The sequence below is a fragment of the Aplysia californica genome, unplaced genomic scaffold (assembly GCF_000002075.1).
Source record: "Aplysia californica isolate F4 #8 unplaced genomic scaffold, AplCal3.0 scaffold00083, whole genome shotgun sequence".
NCBI lineage: Eukaryota > Metazoa > Mollusca > Gastropoda > Aplysiida > Aplysiidae > Aplysia > Aplysia californica.
Genome location: NW_004797353.1, coordinates 305718 through 323183, shown reverse-complemented (window position 1 = coordinate 323183; position 17466 = coordinate 305718). Strand labels below are relative to the sequence as shown.

The 17466-nt window shown below is 38.9% G+C and overlaps 2 protein-coding genes across 2 annotated transcripts in view; both read right to left on the bottom strand.

Moving 5' to 3' along the window:
- Positions 1-592: 592 nt before the first annotated feature.
- On the bottom strand, positions 593-8188 carry LOC101862020 (zinc finger protein 830). The gene is made up of 6 exons (XM_035968795.1): positions 8159-8188; positions 7165-7279; positions 3815-3936; positions 2923-3000; positions 1554-1630; positions 593-752 (listed from the first exon to the last, which is right to left on the bottom strand). The coding sequence occupies exons 1-6, from the start codon at positions 8186-8188 to the stop codon at positions 593-595; spliced, it is 582 nt and encodes a 193-aa protein (XP_035824688.1).
- A 2295-nt stretch (positions 8189-10483) lies between these two features.
- LOC101861796 overlaps positions 10484-17466 on the bottom strand; it is a 13861-nt gene continuing 6878 nt past the window's right edge. Inside the window, exons 3-8 of the mRNA XM_013080375.2 lie at positions 14135-16410; positions 13437-13532; positions 12983-13048; positions 12348-12419; positions 11826-11936; positions 10484-11087 (exon numbers count right to left, since the gene is read on the bottom strand). Of these exons, the coding sequence (XP_012935829.2) occupies positions 11055-11087; positions 11826-11936; positions 12348-12419; positions 12983-13048; positions 13437-13532; positions 14135-16410 (2654 nt within the window). The 3' untranslated portion in view covers positions 10484-11054. The remainder of the gene's footprint in view (positions 11088-11825; positions 11937-12347; positions 12420-12982; positions 13049-13436; positions 13533-14134; positions 16411-17466) is intronic.

The following is a 17466-nucleotide window of genomic DNA, read 5'->3' as shown; positions in this document are numbered from 1 at the left end:
CACAAATGAATTTAAAAAATCAAATATTACAGATGGCAAACTGTATTTTTTTAGTATCTCTGTATGAACTATGTTTAAAAGTGTTATATTAAAACCCCCCCAGCCCTTATGGATAATACTTCAAACTTACCCTTTACCTGTTTCTTCAGTAAATTACAGCCTCAATTCAAGTAAAAAATCAAAGAAACACTCAAGACAGTTTTCAGATCATGATTTCTCCCTTACCACGGCTGTACCTTCATCAGTTTCCATCTCATGTCAGAATACATGTTTGCATCTGTTCCTGTCAACACCATCAGTCAATCGTGACAAAAACAACAACAGCAAACCTCTTGGCGTTATGGTCTTCATCAGTTATATCGCTTAGCTCACGATTACACAGCAAGGGCTGTCCTAACACTGACAGCTTGGTCCACCTTCAAATTGTCTGAGCATTCCTCTCACTTCATTACCAGCATGACTGATTTCAGTAACATTTGCATGGCAGTGGGCAGTAGCAAACAACATTGTTCCACAGAATAAGGACGAGATTTTCCTTACATTTGTTTATTCTATTGTCATAGTTTTGTCTTAATTTCTTTCTCCGATGAATTCATTTCATCACTTTCTTGGCCCGCCATTCCAAGAACTGGTCGAGGTCTTCCTCCTCTAAATCGTCCCCACTGTCCTCATCCTTCTGTCCTTCTTTTGTTGTCGTCTTCAGAATGGTTTCTTTCTTCACATGGAGGTTTTCCACTTCCTGCCACCTGTGACTGGAAACGGGGAAAAAAGAAGACCATGACAATACTGACAAGAACTATTGTAACTTTTCAGTAAAAAAATTGTGCTTGGACTATGATGTTTTCAGTCAGTGAGTTCATTTTTCAGCACCTCAAACTCAAATAAATGTACACATTTTGCACAAAATAATAAAGACAAAAAATTGCAAACTAAATGTCTAAAGTAGTAACTATCCATTAAAATTGAAATTTTGCAAAGTAAATTCTATGTTTGAATTAAAATTGTTCTGATACTGATATTTCTAAAGGAGGAATGAGCACAGCTGGGTTTTCTGTGAATGTCACACATTACGAGGGTAGCAGTTAAAAAAAGTTCTCAGGGCAACAGTACAGGGAATATGAATTTGTCTGACAATCATAGAACAATTAACAGCCCTAGGTAGATTTGCTAGCTTTGAATTATGCACTTTTACACAAAATTTTAGGAGCAGTAAAGGGTGCAAAAATCAGAAAGTGATTCATGTTCATCCTTGTTCAAGATGGGGAGCAAAACTTAATTCATCCAAATTATCCCAATTTCATAAAGAGATTTGCATCATGACCACTCTCCCTATACTCCAGGGTCACATCAACTGAGGTACCACAGTATTCTTTCAGAGACAACACTCATAGACTTTTGTTTTAGTTTTAGTAAAAGTTTTACGGCACTAGCAACGCAATAAGGTCATATAAGTGCCCAAGATTACAGGTGTTACAAGAGAGTAGCAAACACAAAAAAGACGGAGGAGAGATAAGGTTGATGGATTCATAGACTTGACAACCCCTGTGACTTACATCTGGTCGTCAATCTCATCAATGTTTCTGTCCAGATTGGCCTGCTCATCCTCTTCTTCCATGATGACCTCAGAAACCTGGGGATAGAGGAAGAAAAAGTTAGACACATTCTCTAAATAACGTTATGGCAACAACAGTAGATCATTTATTAAAAGACATCAAATAGTGACAAACCGATTGTATCACCCTAATTCAAAATCACTAATTTTATCTATATCTGTGTCATGAGATTTACACCAGTGGATCATCACTTCTAAAGACAGCAAACACAGTGGAGTCCACTTAAACTTAAATCAAAATCTGAGGGGCCGCTGGATTTTCTGTGTTTTACCCATGTTTTTTGTTGCTTAACCCGTTCGTTGCCAGGGGGTAAACGTTCCTACTGTCAGCACTGGATTTTTAGCTGAGCTCGTTTCCCAAGAAGTAGCTTAAAGTCTCAGTAGTAATGGACGCACGGTCTAGATCTAGATCTATATCACTCAAGACATATTTCGGATATCGGGTCTTCGATTGTCATTTTTCTTATTCCCCATTTCCTCCCATCTTACTCATAATTTCGAATAACCTGCAAATCTAACTAAAAAAGTGAATTTGTTTGACTTTTTAAAGTCACTTCGATTTTGACGTTTTACGAGAGCACACGGCCTCCCGCAAGCCTAGATCTGTATTTATCGATTGCTTGCAAGCCTAGCAGTAAAATAATATTAGCAAATTTGGTACCAATACGCGCATCTTTTATTTCAAATATGAATCTATGCAGCGTTTGTGGCTAAAACTCTGTACAGAAGAATTAGAGCTAGGCTATTATCATGACATACATGTAACGTCACATAAACAATCAGGAGCGACAAATTTTGCCCACTTCCGTGACGTACATGGTTCAGCTCAGTGCTAAAAATTATGAATTTTCAATATGTACCAGGTAGCCTATGTCATAATGCAACGAAGGAGTTAAAGAGAAAAAATTTTATGATATACAGAAAGTATAGATTTTCAGCATTGCTCTTCACAGATTTGCCAACTCTACAGCAAAGTTATTAATTTTCAAGACTGGATTTGTAAATAGTAATGAGAACAAAGCCCACAAGTCAATTGTACTTGAGTCCCTTTCCAAAATTCTCTATTGAGCATGAAATTATTGAAAGCAGAACACAACTGTCATTTATTTATTTTTTTTTAATAGTAGAGGGTTTTACGGCGCTCGCAACTGCACAAGGTCATATGAACAGCTGTCAAGTCTTACAGAAAACAGTTGGGGGCAGTATCATGTCACCCGCCCATCTAACTCTCTAGCAATCTTTGAGATTTGAGGAAAATGGAAAGGCAGACCATGCCACCACAAATCAAACAAAAACAACCCCATACTTACATGAGCTTCTTCCTTCATGGCTCTCTGAAACAGGTCCCACTCCTCCTCCATTTTGTCTTTGTACTCCACTTTCCTGACCTGAGAATGGAGATGTGAGGGTAAGAGAATCCACAAAATGCACAGAGATAAATTTGGTATTCATAGCATAGGACACAGCAGTAAGAACCCTTGCCATGAAAAGTACGCAATAAAAAATGCAGGATTGATGATAAGACTAAATTGTGTCTATGGGTGAGTGAAAACACCTAAACTTCCTTATTCAATTTGATGAAAAGAGATGGTTTTGGGGGAAAAAAAGGTTTTATTTATTATGTATAACAAACTCTTTGGGTTAGTACAGTAAACAAACACTATGAACAAATGAGAGAAATGTTTTGCATCTTAGGCTAACTGATCTCACTCTGTGAAAATGCACTGCACAGCTCTGAAACTGAATTAGCTATTGCAAGAATGATATAATAATAATAATACATTGCATTTATAAAACACTCTTTTTTAGTTTTAGTAGAGCTTTTATGGCGCTCTCAACTGCATAAGGTCATATGAGCGCCAGAAGATTAGAGGTGTTATAAGACAGTAACAAACATAAAAAAGGAGGGGAGATAAAGATGATAGATGTTTAATAGGAAAGAAGGAGCAAACCACACCAGAGCACCCGCCAACCGCCCACATAAAACACTACCCGTACGAGTATTATAAGCTTTTATCAACAGCCTAGTCAGATTTAAAAACTCATAAAAGCAATTCATAAAAAAATATTAAGACAGATTCTAAAACAAGATAACTTTTTGGGGTCAACTTCTTGTTATCTTTTTGAGTAAGACGACCCTGTCCTTTTTCACAGTACTTTCTTCTACATACAAATACAACCATAGACTTTTGTTCCATTTACCTTAGCATCCATCTTAGGGTCATCAAAGAAGCCTTCTGGTAAAATTTCTGACATCTTCTTGTTCTGCTGGGACTCTGGTTTCTCTTCTGAGCCTGATGGCTCCTCGCCAGGGTCAAAGAAATCTGAAATAGAAAGCATAGAAAACTGAGTTTTAACGCTTCTCATCTATCCTTTTCTTCCTCCTTTGAATTGGGCAATCAGTATTTTCAGATAGGCATTGGCCTTGTAAATAATATGCATCAGCACAACAGGGCGCAAAATGTTGACTAATCGTTACCTTAGAATTACAAAGTTTGAAAAAGCTTGACATATAGTGAGACACAAAATTATTTTTAGGTCAAATTTCTCAAAACTAGATAATGAGCAGATAAAACTTTGTAATTCTAAGGTAGTGCAATACAACACAAACAGTGTTTTCTGATGCGAAGGAGCATTGCCTAATTCTAAGTTGATTACTTTTCAGTCCTTTCCTTTAAAAATAAAAGAAGGAATGAATGCATAAAGTTCATTTACCATTTACACTTCGAGTAGACCTAATATAATTTCTTTATCTTTTAATAGAAAATATATACTTCGGCGTACCTGAAGGAAGGCCCTTTTTTGATGCTGCTGCTGCTGCAGCTGCTGATGAGGAAGAATCTGGTTGTGTCTTTGTCTGACCCGTATCATCATCATTCTCATCATCATCATCATTCTCATCATCATCATCACTTTCCTCTGAAGAAGAATACCCTGCTAAAAACGCTGCTTTTGCCTTCTCTCGTGTCTCTTGGCGCTGAGCATTATCATCAAAGAAATCTGAAGGCAAACTGAAAGCACAAATCAGTTTATTATTGGAGCTGGACATTTAGTTCTAGATACAATTTAATCTATAGTAGGAACAGACAGAATATGTGCAGCAAAAACAATGCATTAAGGTAGCCTATCTAATCAGAATTATCGTAGCGTTCAAGAACATTAAATGGAATCGATCCACAGAGAAAATAACTTGCTCCCACTTCTAACAGTCTGTAGAACACACACATGACAAGCTTACAAAGACAGCTGAAAATATTTTATATTTAGACCTGATTTTCCTAATGCTCTTTCATGTGAGACGTAGCACACCGAACTTTGCACGGCTACACAAAGACACATCACTTGAGGCTGCTTGTAGCATGAATTATTTCTTTTGCTTCGAGGTTGTTAGTTTACAAATCGGTTTCATAATCCATACAGAGCAATCAAATAATGCCAAAGAGTAAATCTCCCCCATCCTCCAACCCCCCTCCCCCCAAGAGACTGTTACCTGGTTAGCCCAAATAAGATCCCATATATAAATAACAGAGCTAGTAAAACACCAGTAACAACGAAAATCAAGATATCAACACAGGAACATAAATGTATAGATTCTAACTTGTAATCAGACAAACAATTACTATATTTACCTTTTTGATTTTACAGGTTGGGCTGTTTCTGAAATGCAGATAAAATACCAGAAGTGAGGATAAATTTTAAAAAGTTGCAAAGGATAGAATAATAAGGCCTGCCCTTTATTTAACTTACAAGTAACTGCTGGTAGGATCTTCACTATCTTGTCATTACTGGAGGTGTAAGCTTTGTTCGTTTGCGTAAAAAACAGCACATCAATACAATAGCGGTCATTTATTGTAGGGAAAGAGCCAGCCAGACTGACAGGAACAACAGAGGGGAAATAAAAGAAGTAGCCACTGCTAGTGACATCCTCTTATCACCTGCTGAGGAATGTGCACTTTACAACAACTCTTAAATGTCAGGTATAAACACACAGTGACTCATTTGCTCCAATCAACGCACATATGCAGAAAACCTACACATACCTTCAAACCTTCAAATTGTATACAGTAGTCTCCACTTAAGATCCCATCGCTTACGATCCCGGTTCGCTAAAGATCCCGCTGTTTTAAGAAAACAGAATTTTTACTTTACAAAAGTCACCCTTAAGATCCCACTCTGATTCACTCTGAAGGTCTACATTCGGTTAAGATCCCGCATTTCAGATAATAATTTACAGAACAAAAATGCGGGCAGGCACAGCTGATCAACCTAGAAAGAAAATTTGCTATCATTGAACTACCCATTGTGTCACAGATCAACCACTCTAGTAAATGTGATCACATGTGCGCAGTAAGTCACGATGAAACGGTACAATGTTTGCCCCGGACGGGATCACACCGAGGTGTGAAAACGCAGACGCGTTTGTTTTCTCCTAACATCGCACTTGCATCTGAGCTCTCCACCTAAACTTACATCACATACTGGGTGGGTATGGCCTACAAATTCGCTCCTGGCAGGATCACATTAAACTGTGAACTCTTCCCTGACCATAGCAGCAGTTGTCTCTACTCTCGAATTTGCAAAGCAGACTGAATCTTAATTGCTGTGTTCTACACTACGCCCTGGTGTGGTCACAATGTAATGGTGCGTAAGGACAAAGGCGGGAGAACTCGGTCAGAGATGGAAAGCTATAAAGGTAAAGGGGAGGGGAAACTTGATAAGCGTAGTCTTGAGACTCACAATAGGATCATCATCATTGCCTTTCTCACCCTGGATCAGGATGTAAGCCGCTAATACACACTTTCCACCTTTCCCTATCCCTAGTCACTTGATGTCACTCAATGTCTTCCCACTTTTCTGTACATCCATTTCCATGACTCTTCTCCAGGTTCCACACGGTCTTACCCTTGGATTCCAATCTAACACTTTCCTTGTTATGCAGCTGCTTGACTTCCTGAGACTATGTCCAATCCATCGCTAACGCCTTCTTCCCACCTCATCTCTGACTGGGCTCTGTCTCCTTCTTAATACTTCCTCGTTGGTGACCTTGTCTGTCCATCTGATCCTCAGTAACTTCCTTAAACACTTGTTCAAGAAAACCTAAATCCTCTTTATGCAAGTCTAAGACGCATTCCAAGTCTCAAATCCATACAATTTGAAACTTTGACTTGCTGTAATCTGAGTATATCAATATCCCGCGTCATGTGTGTGAACAGGAGAAGCAAATCTTCATGGAACAGGATGGAAATTTGAAATAATAATAGAGTACCAAAAAATGATTAATAATCTCAGAGCGCTGCCAGTAAAAAAAACCCACCCAGACAATGATCAGTAAAATATTCTAGGGAGGGCCACTTTGAACCTGGAGATAAGTCACTGAGAAAAATGTACAGAAAAGTGGAAAGACATGAAATAATGTCAAGAAGCTATTATACAAAATTGGAAAAAAACTGGAAAACGTTCGCTGTTGGTCTTTTCTGTGATCCAGACGGAGAAAGGAAATCAAATGATGATAATGAATTACCTCTCCTGATAAAAAGACAGCAGAAACGCACCTGTTTTCTTCCTTTTAGGGTCAACCCCACCAACAGCATCTGCTTTTCGTTTGACTGATGTGGCTTCCAAATGAGCAGGCTTGGCAGGTCCTTGTGTCTTTAGGGCAATAGCCCTCTGAAATGATGTGCAAATACCGTATCATTAATTAAGGCTCCTAGGAAATATCAAAGCAACAAGAAAACAGAAAACACATTTTCTCAAACAGCACAACATGACATCTTTTGCCGAAGGAAAGAAAAACAAATAATAGGGCTGAATACTTTATCACTTTGTAACATAAAACTTTTTTCTAACCTTAGACACATTAGCCTACCTTTTTAAAGTTCATTATTTTAAAAAAAATTATAGTAGAGGGTTTTACGGCGCTCGCTACTGCATAAGGTCATATGAGCGCCATGGGGTGGGTGTCAACAGAGAAGTCTTTACAGGGAATCAGACTTAGACTGTTAACCTGTCTAGCTTCAACAGCACAAGGTCTGCTTCGACTATCAAGGCACCCCAAAATAGCAGGTCACAAGAGAGTGACAAACAAACAAGAGAAGTAGAGGAAAATGACAATAGTAAGGATCAGGAAAGAAAAAGCAGCAGTTCCCTGTTGTAGATCAGGCACAGTTATGAGCGTGACATGACTCAGCCCATTTACATTTCTACTATGCTTGAAGGAGAAATGTCCCCCCTTTGGGAATGGCCTAAAGACACTTCAGTCAGTGGCACTGCCCCGGGGGTACTTTTTTTTTTAAAGTTTAAATCTTCACACAAGTAATTTTATTTTTAAAATGCATGCCACTATAACTGAAGTCACATTTTATGCAAAAACTAAAGAAACCAGCAACATGGTGATTTAAATGTAAAAAAGGATGAAGATTTTGTCACTGTGTGTTTTATGATGATAAAAGACAACAAAGAGATTGCACACACTAAATTAATTTACAACTACAATTAAAACCATAATCAACAAAGAAAGAAAAGGGAATACCTCTTTATGTTGTTTACTCTGAACGTGTGCAGCCCACAAGAGGTCATTCTTTATCACATTGTTGCAAAGGATACAAACAAGCTGGTTTAAAGTGTTGTACCTGGTAAAACAAACAATTGAAAAAAGGTCACAGATCATGGTTACGAGTTTCTTTAAGTAGAAGAATTTATTCATTTATCCCCACGCCGCTGTCCTGATACATAACCTGAATTCAGAAAACAAGGAAATAATCCTCTAAAAATACCATACATAATATATATATGTTTTTAAAAAAATCATAAGTAAAAAATATGTCTTTACAAAATTGAAAATGATCTGAAAACCCCCCCCAGCTGTGTTAGAAAAAAAATTACAGTGAGGCCCATTTATAACAATCTTGGAACCGGTAATAACAGGATTTCCGCCAGGCCTATAATAAATCCCCAAGCCAGATCTCTTATGGTTTATAATTTTTAAAAAGTTCTTTTATAGCACGTGTTCAGAGAAGTCATGTTTGGCTGTTACAGCGGTCTCACTTTTGACAAAATCCTAAAACAAATGAACAAGAAAGCAGAAATAAACATATGGATCAAAACAATATCCATGGATAATTGTATGTTACACAAGAGGCTTAAGTTGATTGTGTAGGTTATACACATTTTATTGTGTGTCATACTATGTATGCAGGAGAGGGGAAAGCAGGATGCACTTGGATACTTAAGATTTCTGAGACCTACCGATTGTGCTGTGTGCCTGCCAAACTGGGTAAATTTTTACTTTCACACCCGCACGCAAAAAAAATCAATTCCTCTTCCTTTGAAGAATTTCTCTCACTGAAACTCGTGAAGTTTGTTTGTTGTCAGTCTGAATGAGAAGGCCTAATATGAGCAGCTCGACTTAAAAAAGAATGAAGCAATAGCCCTTTTCCCACTGACAATACAAACAAGTAACAAGCTAAATACTGCAATACAAATACAAATACATGGACTTGATGCCAGGTCATTTCACCCACTCTTTGATATTCCACCACAATGGCTCGATATTTTGTGTGTGGAAGGTAGAATCTTTTCAGCCAGCAACACTTTCTGAACGATTTATCATGTGGTGTTTGTACCCTAACAGTTTCAGGCTGTGGGTATGCTTTCCACGAGTCACATATATCGTCAATCCCAGGTGAATATATGGGTCATTCCACCAGTACTGTTTACTAAAAGTAACATTCAAGTTCAAAATTTTAAGTCAAATTTTAATACTTTTCTATAGCAGGTCATAAAGAGAAATGTCTCATTGGCCACTCCTGAAAATTGTAGACCTCTTTGATAATTAGGTTTGACACAGTTACGCCTGAAAATTTGCTTTTCAAGTTGGTGAGGATTGTTACAAACACAAACATTGACAACAAAAACAAAATATTCAGACAAAATCAAATTGATTTGTTCTTCTGCTCATGTTTTATTTACCAGAAGACACAAAACCACTTGAAAGATATTGACTTAAGGACAACACTGTTCAAGAAAATTGCATAAAATGGTGAGGAACGTTACAGGAAAAATGTCAGAAAAATTGACAGTCACCATTATTAGTTTCTTCATCAAAGTACACATAGATGAAAGATAGTGTCATCACTTTATAAAAATATAAACATTGAGAGATCATAAGAAGACCCAAACATATTTCAAAATTGTAAATCATGAGGAAGGCAACACATTTTGGCTAAATGGTGAGGAATGTTACTGGACAAAATACGGCATACAATATTCCACTAGAACTTCTTTGTAGCAAACTTAAAGGCATTATTTCTTTACAACAAAGTAATTTGTGAAGCAAATGCATTTAATAGACACAGTATTTTTTTAAAGAATAAACTAGAACTGATGAAAAAGAGCTATTGAAAATCGAAAGTGAGGATTGTTACAATCAGGTCCGACAATAAACATACCGGTACTGGTCTCCACTGCCTTTCGAGATCTTAGATTTTACTGAGTGGAGAGTAGATGTGACAATATTCTTTCACATACAGACTAATGATGTCCAATGTTATTTTAGTTTTAGTTTTAGTAGAGGTTTTACGGCACTCGCAACTGCATAAGGTCATATGAGGGGTGAATGTCAACAGAGAAGTCCTTACAGGGAATCAGACTTACTCTGCTCACCTCTCTAGCTTTAGCAGCACAAAGTCTGCTTCGACTATCAAGGCACCCCGGCAATAGCGGGCCATAAGAGTGTGACAAACACACAAAAGAAGTTGAGGAAAATGGCGATAGTAAGGATTAGGAAAGAAAAGGCAGCAGTTCCCTGTTGTAGTTCAGGTACAGTTATGAGCATGACATTGTTAGATCAGCCCATTTACAATTCTACTGTGCACTAGAACGAGAAATGTCCGCCCTTTGGGAATGGCCTAAAGACACTTAGTCAGTGGCACCGCCCCGGGGGGTGTCCAATGGTATTTGACTACGGTCAAAGAAATAAAGTGCAGCAAATAGAGAGCTGAATTGTTACAGCTTCGAAGTCTGAAATTGAGTACTTGAGTCATTCTTAGCTGCTCTTAGACGTGAAGCTAGCCATAACTGAATGAAATGAAATTTAAAACGCCCTGTATAGTGAAAATATCACAAGACACACAGAAGAAATGCCAGGTACAGTATCTCGATAGGGGGACACAACGTAAACAATGTAAAATATATCAGACGACACGGGACACAGTCTTAATAATAGCAGATGACGAATAGCTTCAAGATCTATTAAATGTCATCGTACAAGAGAGTGACAATACAGTAAATGTTAACTCTGTGCGCGCTCATTCAAATTTGTAGCGGCCACGAGAAACTAATGCAGGAGGTTCAAGGGTGCGGCAAATGTCATAAATTGGTATGACTGAGGTGTCATCGGGCTCCGGCCAGATGTAGAGGCCAGATCCTACAGGCTTCATATACCTTACTTGCACCTCCCCAGGAAAGGTCTTCTCCACTTGCACAAAAAAAGAAAGGGTATAACAGGTCATGTCAAATGTGTCAATTTGAAAGCAGTGGATAAATGAATGTCTGTCGTGAGTTTAATGGGAAGAAAAACCTACATAATCCCAACTTTTGAATGCTTAGACTTTCATCAACCCCTTAGAGCAGTGCTACTAACTGAAGTATCTTTAAGCCATTCACAAAGGGGGGATATTAACACATTCTTATACACAGTAAAATTGTAAATGGGCTGATTTATCAATGACATGCTCATACTGTGCCAAAACAACACGGAGAAAATGCTGCTTTTCGTTTCCTAATCCTTACCATTGTCATTTTCTTCTACTTCTAGTGTATGTTTATCACTCTCTTGAGAACTGCTATTTCTGGGGTGCCTCGATAGTATAAGCAGACTATGTGCTGTTGAGGCTAGAGAGGTGAGAAGAGTGAACCTGATTCCCCGTTTGGCCTTCTCTGTTGACATCCACCACTTGGCGATCATATGACCTTACGCTGTTGCGAGCGCCGTAAAAACCTTACTAAAACTAAAAAGACTTTCATGTCACCCCATCCTGCCTGAGCCTTAGGTGCCGTAGGTTTGTTGATGAAGGCTAATGTCCAGATGTCAAAGTTTGGTATGAGAATTGTATGTCAACAATTTAATTTTGTTCAGGCAAGCATCAAATAGAAGTTACCCAGGTAATTTCTATGGCAAATACAACAAATGTTTTGTAAGAAATCCCAGACTTACAATGCCTTTAAATTGGCGACGGGTCCCACCAGTGGCGTACAGGAAGACCTCAACATACTGTCCCTCTTGGATACCTGTCTCCTCTTTCTTGTCAGCTTGATCTTCTTCTCCCTAGGTAAAATGTAAAACAAGGTAACAACAATGAGCCTACTGACACAAATGACAAAAAGCAGTCAAAACTAGACAAGTGTACTTTTACTCTAAATAAAAATAAACTAATGATGATAGGTCAACTAATTTGATTTAAAATCTCGAAACAAAATATAGTGAGTACTAATAATTTCAAAATAGCAGCTATACCATTATTATTACAACAGTGGAATCCTTATAATTTCACCTTTAATTAATCATTTGAATTACAAGATAGCAGTGTAATATTTTGGCACACTCTGTCGCTTGACTATGAACTTCTCTGTCAGGCAATAAAAAGCCAGACTTTGTTCCATTGATCGACAACTTTCATATCCTTGCAAAATAAAAATCAATATGGTCCACTGTCTAAAAGAATGTACAAGATCTTACCTCCAGCAAATTCTCCAGATATTCCATTCCAGAGGTTGACAATAAGCCAGAAATATTGGCATCACTGATGCTCTGAAACAAAAAGAAGAGAAACATAAGTTTTCAATGCCTCCACATTGTCTGCACTTGTCTGTGTCTAAGACATGGATTTTGCAGCAAACCGGAAAGTTACAATTATCTGCTCCTAAAAAAATAGTTCAAAACTTATTTCAAGAAGCAAGAAATGCAAAAATATAGAGGTGCTGGTTTGAACATCTGAAAAGCTGAAAAGTGTTCAAATGAATAGGCTTCAATTTTCTATTCTCCATCATTCATATCATACTATAGGCCTAATTGAAAACAACATAGGGGCAACTGCTGCTTTTTCTTTCCTCATCCTTACTATCGTCATTTTTCCTCTACTTCCTTAGTATGTTTGTCACTCTCTTGGGAACTGTTATTTCTGGGGTGCCTTGATAGTCGAAGCAGACTGTGTGCCGTTGAGGCTAGAGAGGTGAGCAAAGTAAGCCTGATTCCCTGTTTGGACTTATTCTTTGTTGACATCCACCCCTTGGCCCTCATATATGACCTTATGTAGATGTTAGTGCTGTAAAAACCTTACTAAAACAAAAATAAATCATGACTCAATGCCTTACCTCATCATGTTCCGTCTGCATAGAAGCAGCATTTTCATCCATTATCATCTCTGTTTCAACAGGTTTCTGAAACAGAAAATCCAAAATAAAGAAAAAAATACAGCAATGCTGCCTAATCCCAGTGCAAAAGCAAACTTTCAAAGTGCTTCTACATGCTCTTTACCCTTTACCTTCTATACACCAAAACAAAGCATTATAAATTTTCTCAACCTCCTGGGAAGCAATTTCACTCTGTGCAGTCAAGTAGGCTAACCAGACCCGTCCCTTTTATACCTTTTGAAAAAATACCCCTTCCAAGGGCATACAATTTGCTGCAGCGGAGTATCAAACTCAGTTCACCCATTCAGTGTACTTGTAAATTCTTAGAGACATTATTCTACAACTGAAAATCAATTTTACACTGTTGTGATCTGCACGTCACATAGCCTAACACTCTAAAGGCATTTATACTTACTTTGCAGTCAGTAACAGTCAGAAGATTTTGCATTTCTTTAAGTGGCGTCGCCACAGCTTCATCCTGTACGGTCTCCAGTGGAGTCTCAGCAGGTTCCTGAAATATCAAAAACAAACATTAAGCATCAGCACTGAAAAATTACTTCCACCACCAATACATTTATACGTTATATGTGCAAAGAGATCGACATATTTTTTTATGTAGAAAGACTATCACTATTAAAGAGGATACTAATAAAGAGGAGCCAATGTCTCTGGCAATGAAATACACAACAAAATTGATTTTTAAATCCATACACAATTTAGCGGATGCAAGTCATGTCAGTGTCAATGAATGTGCAGGTGTAAATTGGCATTATTTCTGATTGCTAAGATATATTCTTTGCATTTCAAGAAATGTTTGGAAAACTTTAAGATGAAAGTAAAGATGTGCACAAGAAATAGCCTAATGCTTAAAAGGGAAAAATTAATCCAATACCCAGTAGTTTACTTACTATGCTGTCAATGGTATCAAAATATGAATATGAGAAACTTGTAAAATGTTAAAATACTTAAGACAAAAGAAATGGTGACAGTTCGGTCCAAATGAACCATTTGGGTAGTATAATGAGATTCTGCTCTTACAGAGATGGGTGTCACCTTTCTCTTCTTCTGTAACATTAAGTAATTATACCAGGCCTGTAAGAATGCTATGCTCACCTTCTTTTTCTTTGTGAAGCTGTGACTCTTCCATTTGTCAACATAATCTCTGTTGAGACATGGAGATTCATGGCAGCACCCCTCGCAGGAACAGGACAGGTTGCGGTACTGAAGCACCTGTCCACCGTGGCTCACAATTGAGTGGACCAGTCTGGTGTTGGGTAATGGCTTGAGGTCCGGCAGGTTAAATCTTACAATATCCGAGGACTTTACGAAGATGAAGCTCCTCTTGAAATGCTGGCACCTTTCAGCAGAGTCCCTCTCCAAGTTCCCAACAGCAAACTGGTACAGCTGCCAGGCGTCTTGTATCACAACCCTCCTGCACTTTATGGCTCTCGTCACTGCTGACTTCACCACTGCAGACTCACCATCAGATGGGTTTTTCCCGTGACGCGAGCCAAAAAAATGGCGATGTACATTGGTGTTTTTACCCCTGCTTTGTAGCAGGTAAAATGGCGCTTTGCTTTTATACTGGGCCATGCACCCATCTGACCACTCGATGCTTTTATTGAAGGTGTAGCCTCTCTCCTGGAAAAATGAAAGGACTCTTTGCAGGATGATGTCTACTGCAAAGTAGTCATGCTTAAGATCATCAGAGACTGCAACGACTGAGTGTGTGACATAGTCGTTACAGTCCTGACACCTATGGTAACACACCACTGGATGCAGGGTGACTTGTTGGTAGTTCCAGTGGGCCGACTGAACTTCGTCTTGATATGATGTCCTAAAATTTTCGGCAAAATCATACACCATCATAACCTGTCCAGGTTGCAGCTCCCTTTTCATTTTGTTGAATTGGCAGTACTGCCACCTGGCAGTCAGAAGGTGAAGAGGGAAGGCCCTCAGCTCATTCATGAGCTTGGTCAGAAGCTCATTAACCCCCCACTCCTCAATCTCCAGAACTTTTCTAGTGACTACTCCGCTTTTCTCTGTGGACTTTCTGTTTCTCCACTCACGGCATTCAACAGATGTCCTTGCCGGGGAAGTGAGCAGGGCTTTCAGTTTCTCAGGTCCGCACTCGCCACATTTCATTGTTATGCAGTCATAAGGGTGGTACTCCCCTTTTTTACCACACAATACAGCATCCAACAGCGCTGACTTACTTGCTGGCATGTTTGGGTAAGCTGCCTTTAGTGCTGTGATTTTAAGGTCAATGTTAGCGCATGGCTCACAAAGGCACTGGTTCAATTGCAGTGACTGCGGCAGTTTGAGGCTCTTTGGCCTCAGCTTGTAAAATTGACTCTTCGACACGGTGATGTCAGGATGGCGCTTCTTGAAGAGAGTAAATAGGGTGGCCATATCGTCTTGCAGGAGCATTGTCGCCCCAGTCTTCGTTGCTCTTTTCTTATCTGCGAACGGTGCCGCATGCTCCTTGAGAAATTCGACGACAGTCTTTGCCTGCTTGCTTTCTAGGGATTTCCTCATAAAGACCGTTGAGAAGGAATGGCTTCTCTGGATACTGCGCAGACGTTGGCAAGACATTTGTAATAACTTGCGTCCAGCTGTCCTCGATTGACGGTCCATGGTAGAGAGGCGTTGGGCCAGTCCTCTCATCACCCGCTTGTCACAGCGGCTGACAAGTTTATGTACTCTTTCCTGAAGCACTGATTTCCGTAACATGAGCGTCAAATCCTTCAGGGTTTGTTGTCGCTGTGCAGGATCCCTCGGAAGAGCTTTCCGGACCCTGTACAAGGCCTGCTTCCTTGCGACCTCAGTTCTGTTTCCTCCCGTGTCTGGATCAACAACTTTTCTCTGATCATTCTGGTCTTCATCTGTCCTTTCCTTGTCTTTCTTCTTCTGCCTTCTCTCCTTTGCCTTATGGCTTTCTGCTTTCTTTTTCTGCCAACTCCACCCCTCTCTCTCTCTTTTTTTCCTCTCACTGTCCCTTTTTCTTTGAAGCTCCGCCTTTTGCTGCTCCTTTCTCGTTATCGGTTTTCTTTTCTTAGTGATAGCATCAGCGTCAGGGCACACACCCTCAGCAATAAGTCTTTCTTTCTCCGCTCTTTTCTTTTCTCGACATTTGGTTACTCTTGCCTTGGTTTTCTCTCGTTGAATCCTTTTCTCCTCCTCTGTGGCAGTTTCTTTCAGCTTCTCCCTTCGTTGCTTGTTTTCTTCTTTTTTCTTGGCAAGATAGGCTTTGTGACCATCTGGATCCTGCTCTTTTCTTTTATCATATCTCCTCTTTGACTTCTCTGCATCAGTGAGTGGAGGCTTTGAGAGTCTTGCAGGGGGCACAATAGGCTGCTGGAGTGGAACTGGCCTTGCTCTCAGTCGACCTAACAATGAGACAATTTGAAACAATCTTCACCTTCTAAGACGACCTAAGAGTTTCAACGTGACTGGGGAAAAAAAATGGGATCTACATACTCTTAGGTCTGATGACACACTACCCCCCCATTCTTTTTGCCTGAAATACCTTCTCCCCTTCACAAAAAAAACATAATTCAAAGTAGGCTAAGTTATGAATTGATCACTGGGCTGTAAAGTTTTAATGTATCTTGTAGACCAATCATTGAATAGTTTCCATATTATTCCATGTAACCTTTATTATGTGTCTCAGCCTTTTCATATTACAGGCCACAGTACCATTTTTTAGTTTGCCAGTCCTGATAACCTTTTCTTATCCTTTTTTTCTTCCCACTATCATACATGAACTTTCAACTAACTAATTTACTCATTACTTCACTAAAAACATCAATGGAGTGCAAAAGAAACACTCATGGTAAGGATGTAACAATGCCCAGATAGAGAATGACTGATGAAACAATCCTCACTGTTCACATAGCAGATATTGAAAAATCAATTTTTAAAATGGCATTTATCTGTAAATGATGATAAAAATTTATTCAGGATCTAGCTTTTCCAAAACACCTTTGCAGAAAAACCTGTCATTGTGAAAACCTAGCTAGTTTTCAAAACCTTGCGAGAGGAATGTTACATGGGGATGAACCTTGAGAATGTCCTTGAAACAGTCCCCATTACAGGCCTAACTGGTTGTCGTTCTAAAACCCACATTTCCTCCATTTAAATGGGACTAAAATGTTTTTTATCCTTTTCAAAAGTTTTATCACAATGTAGGCTTCAAAATCCACTTTGTATTATTCATTACAGTCCTAGGCAAAATTATGAGTGGAATGTTACATGGACAGGATTAAATTTATCGTCTGATGAAACAATCCTCACTCTTTTTGGTGATCCACAAAAAAGTACAAGTAAAATTTGCAAATTGTGACAAAAATAGGTGATTATGTTAATGCCCATCTAAATAATCAATAAAGACCAAAATCCCTTCACAAGATTTCATTTTGGTAGTTTCGGTGAGGAATGTTTCA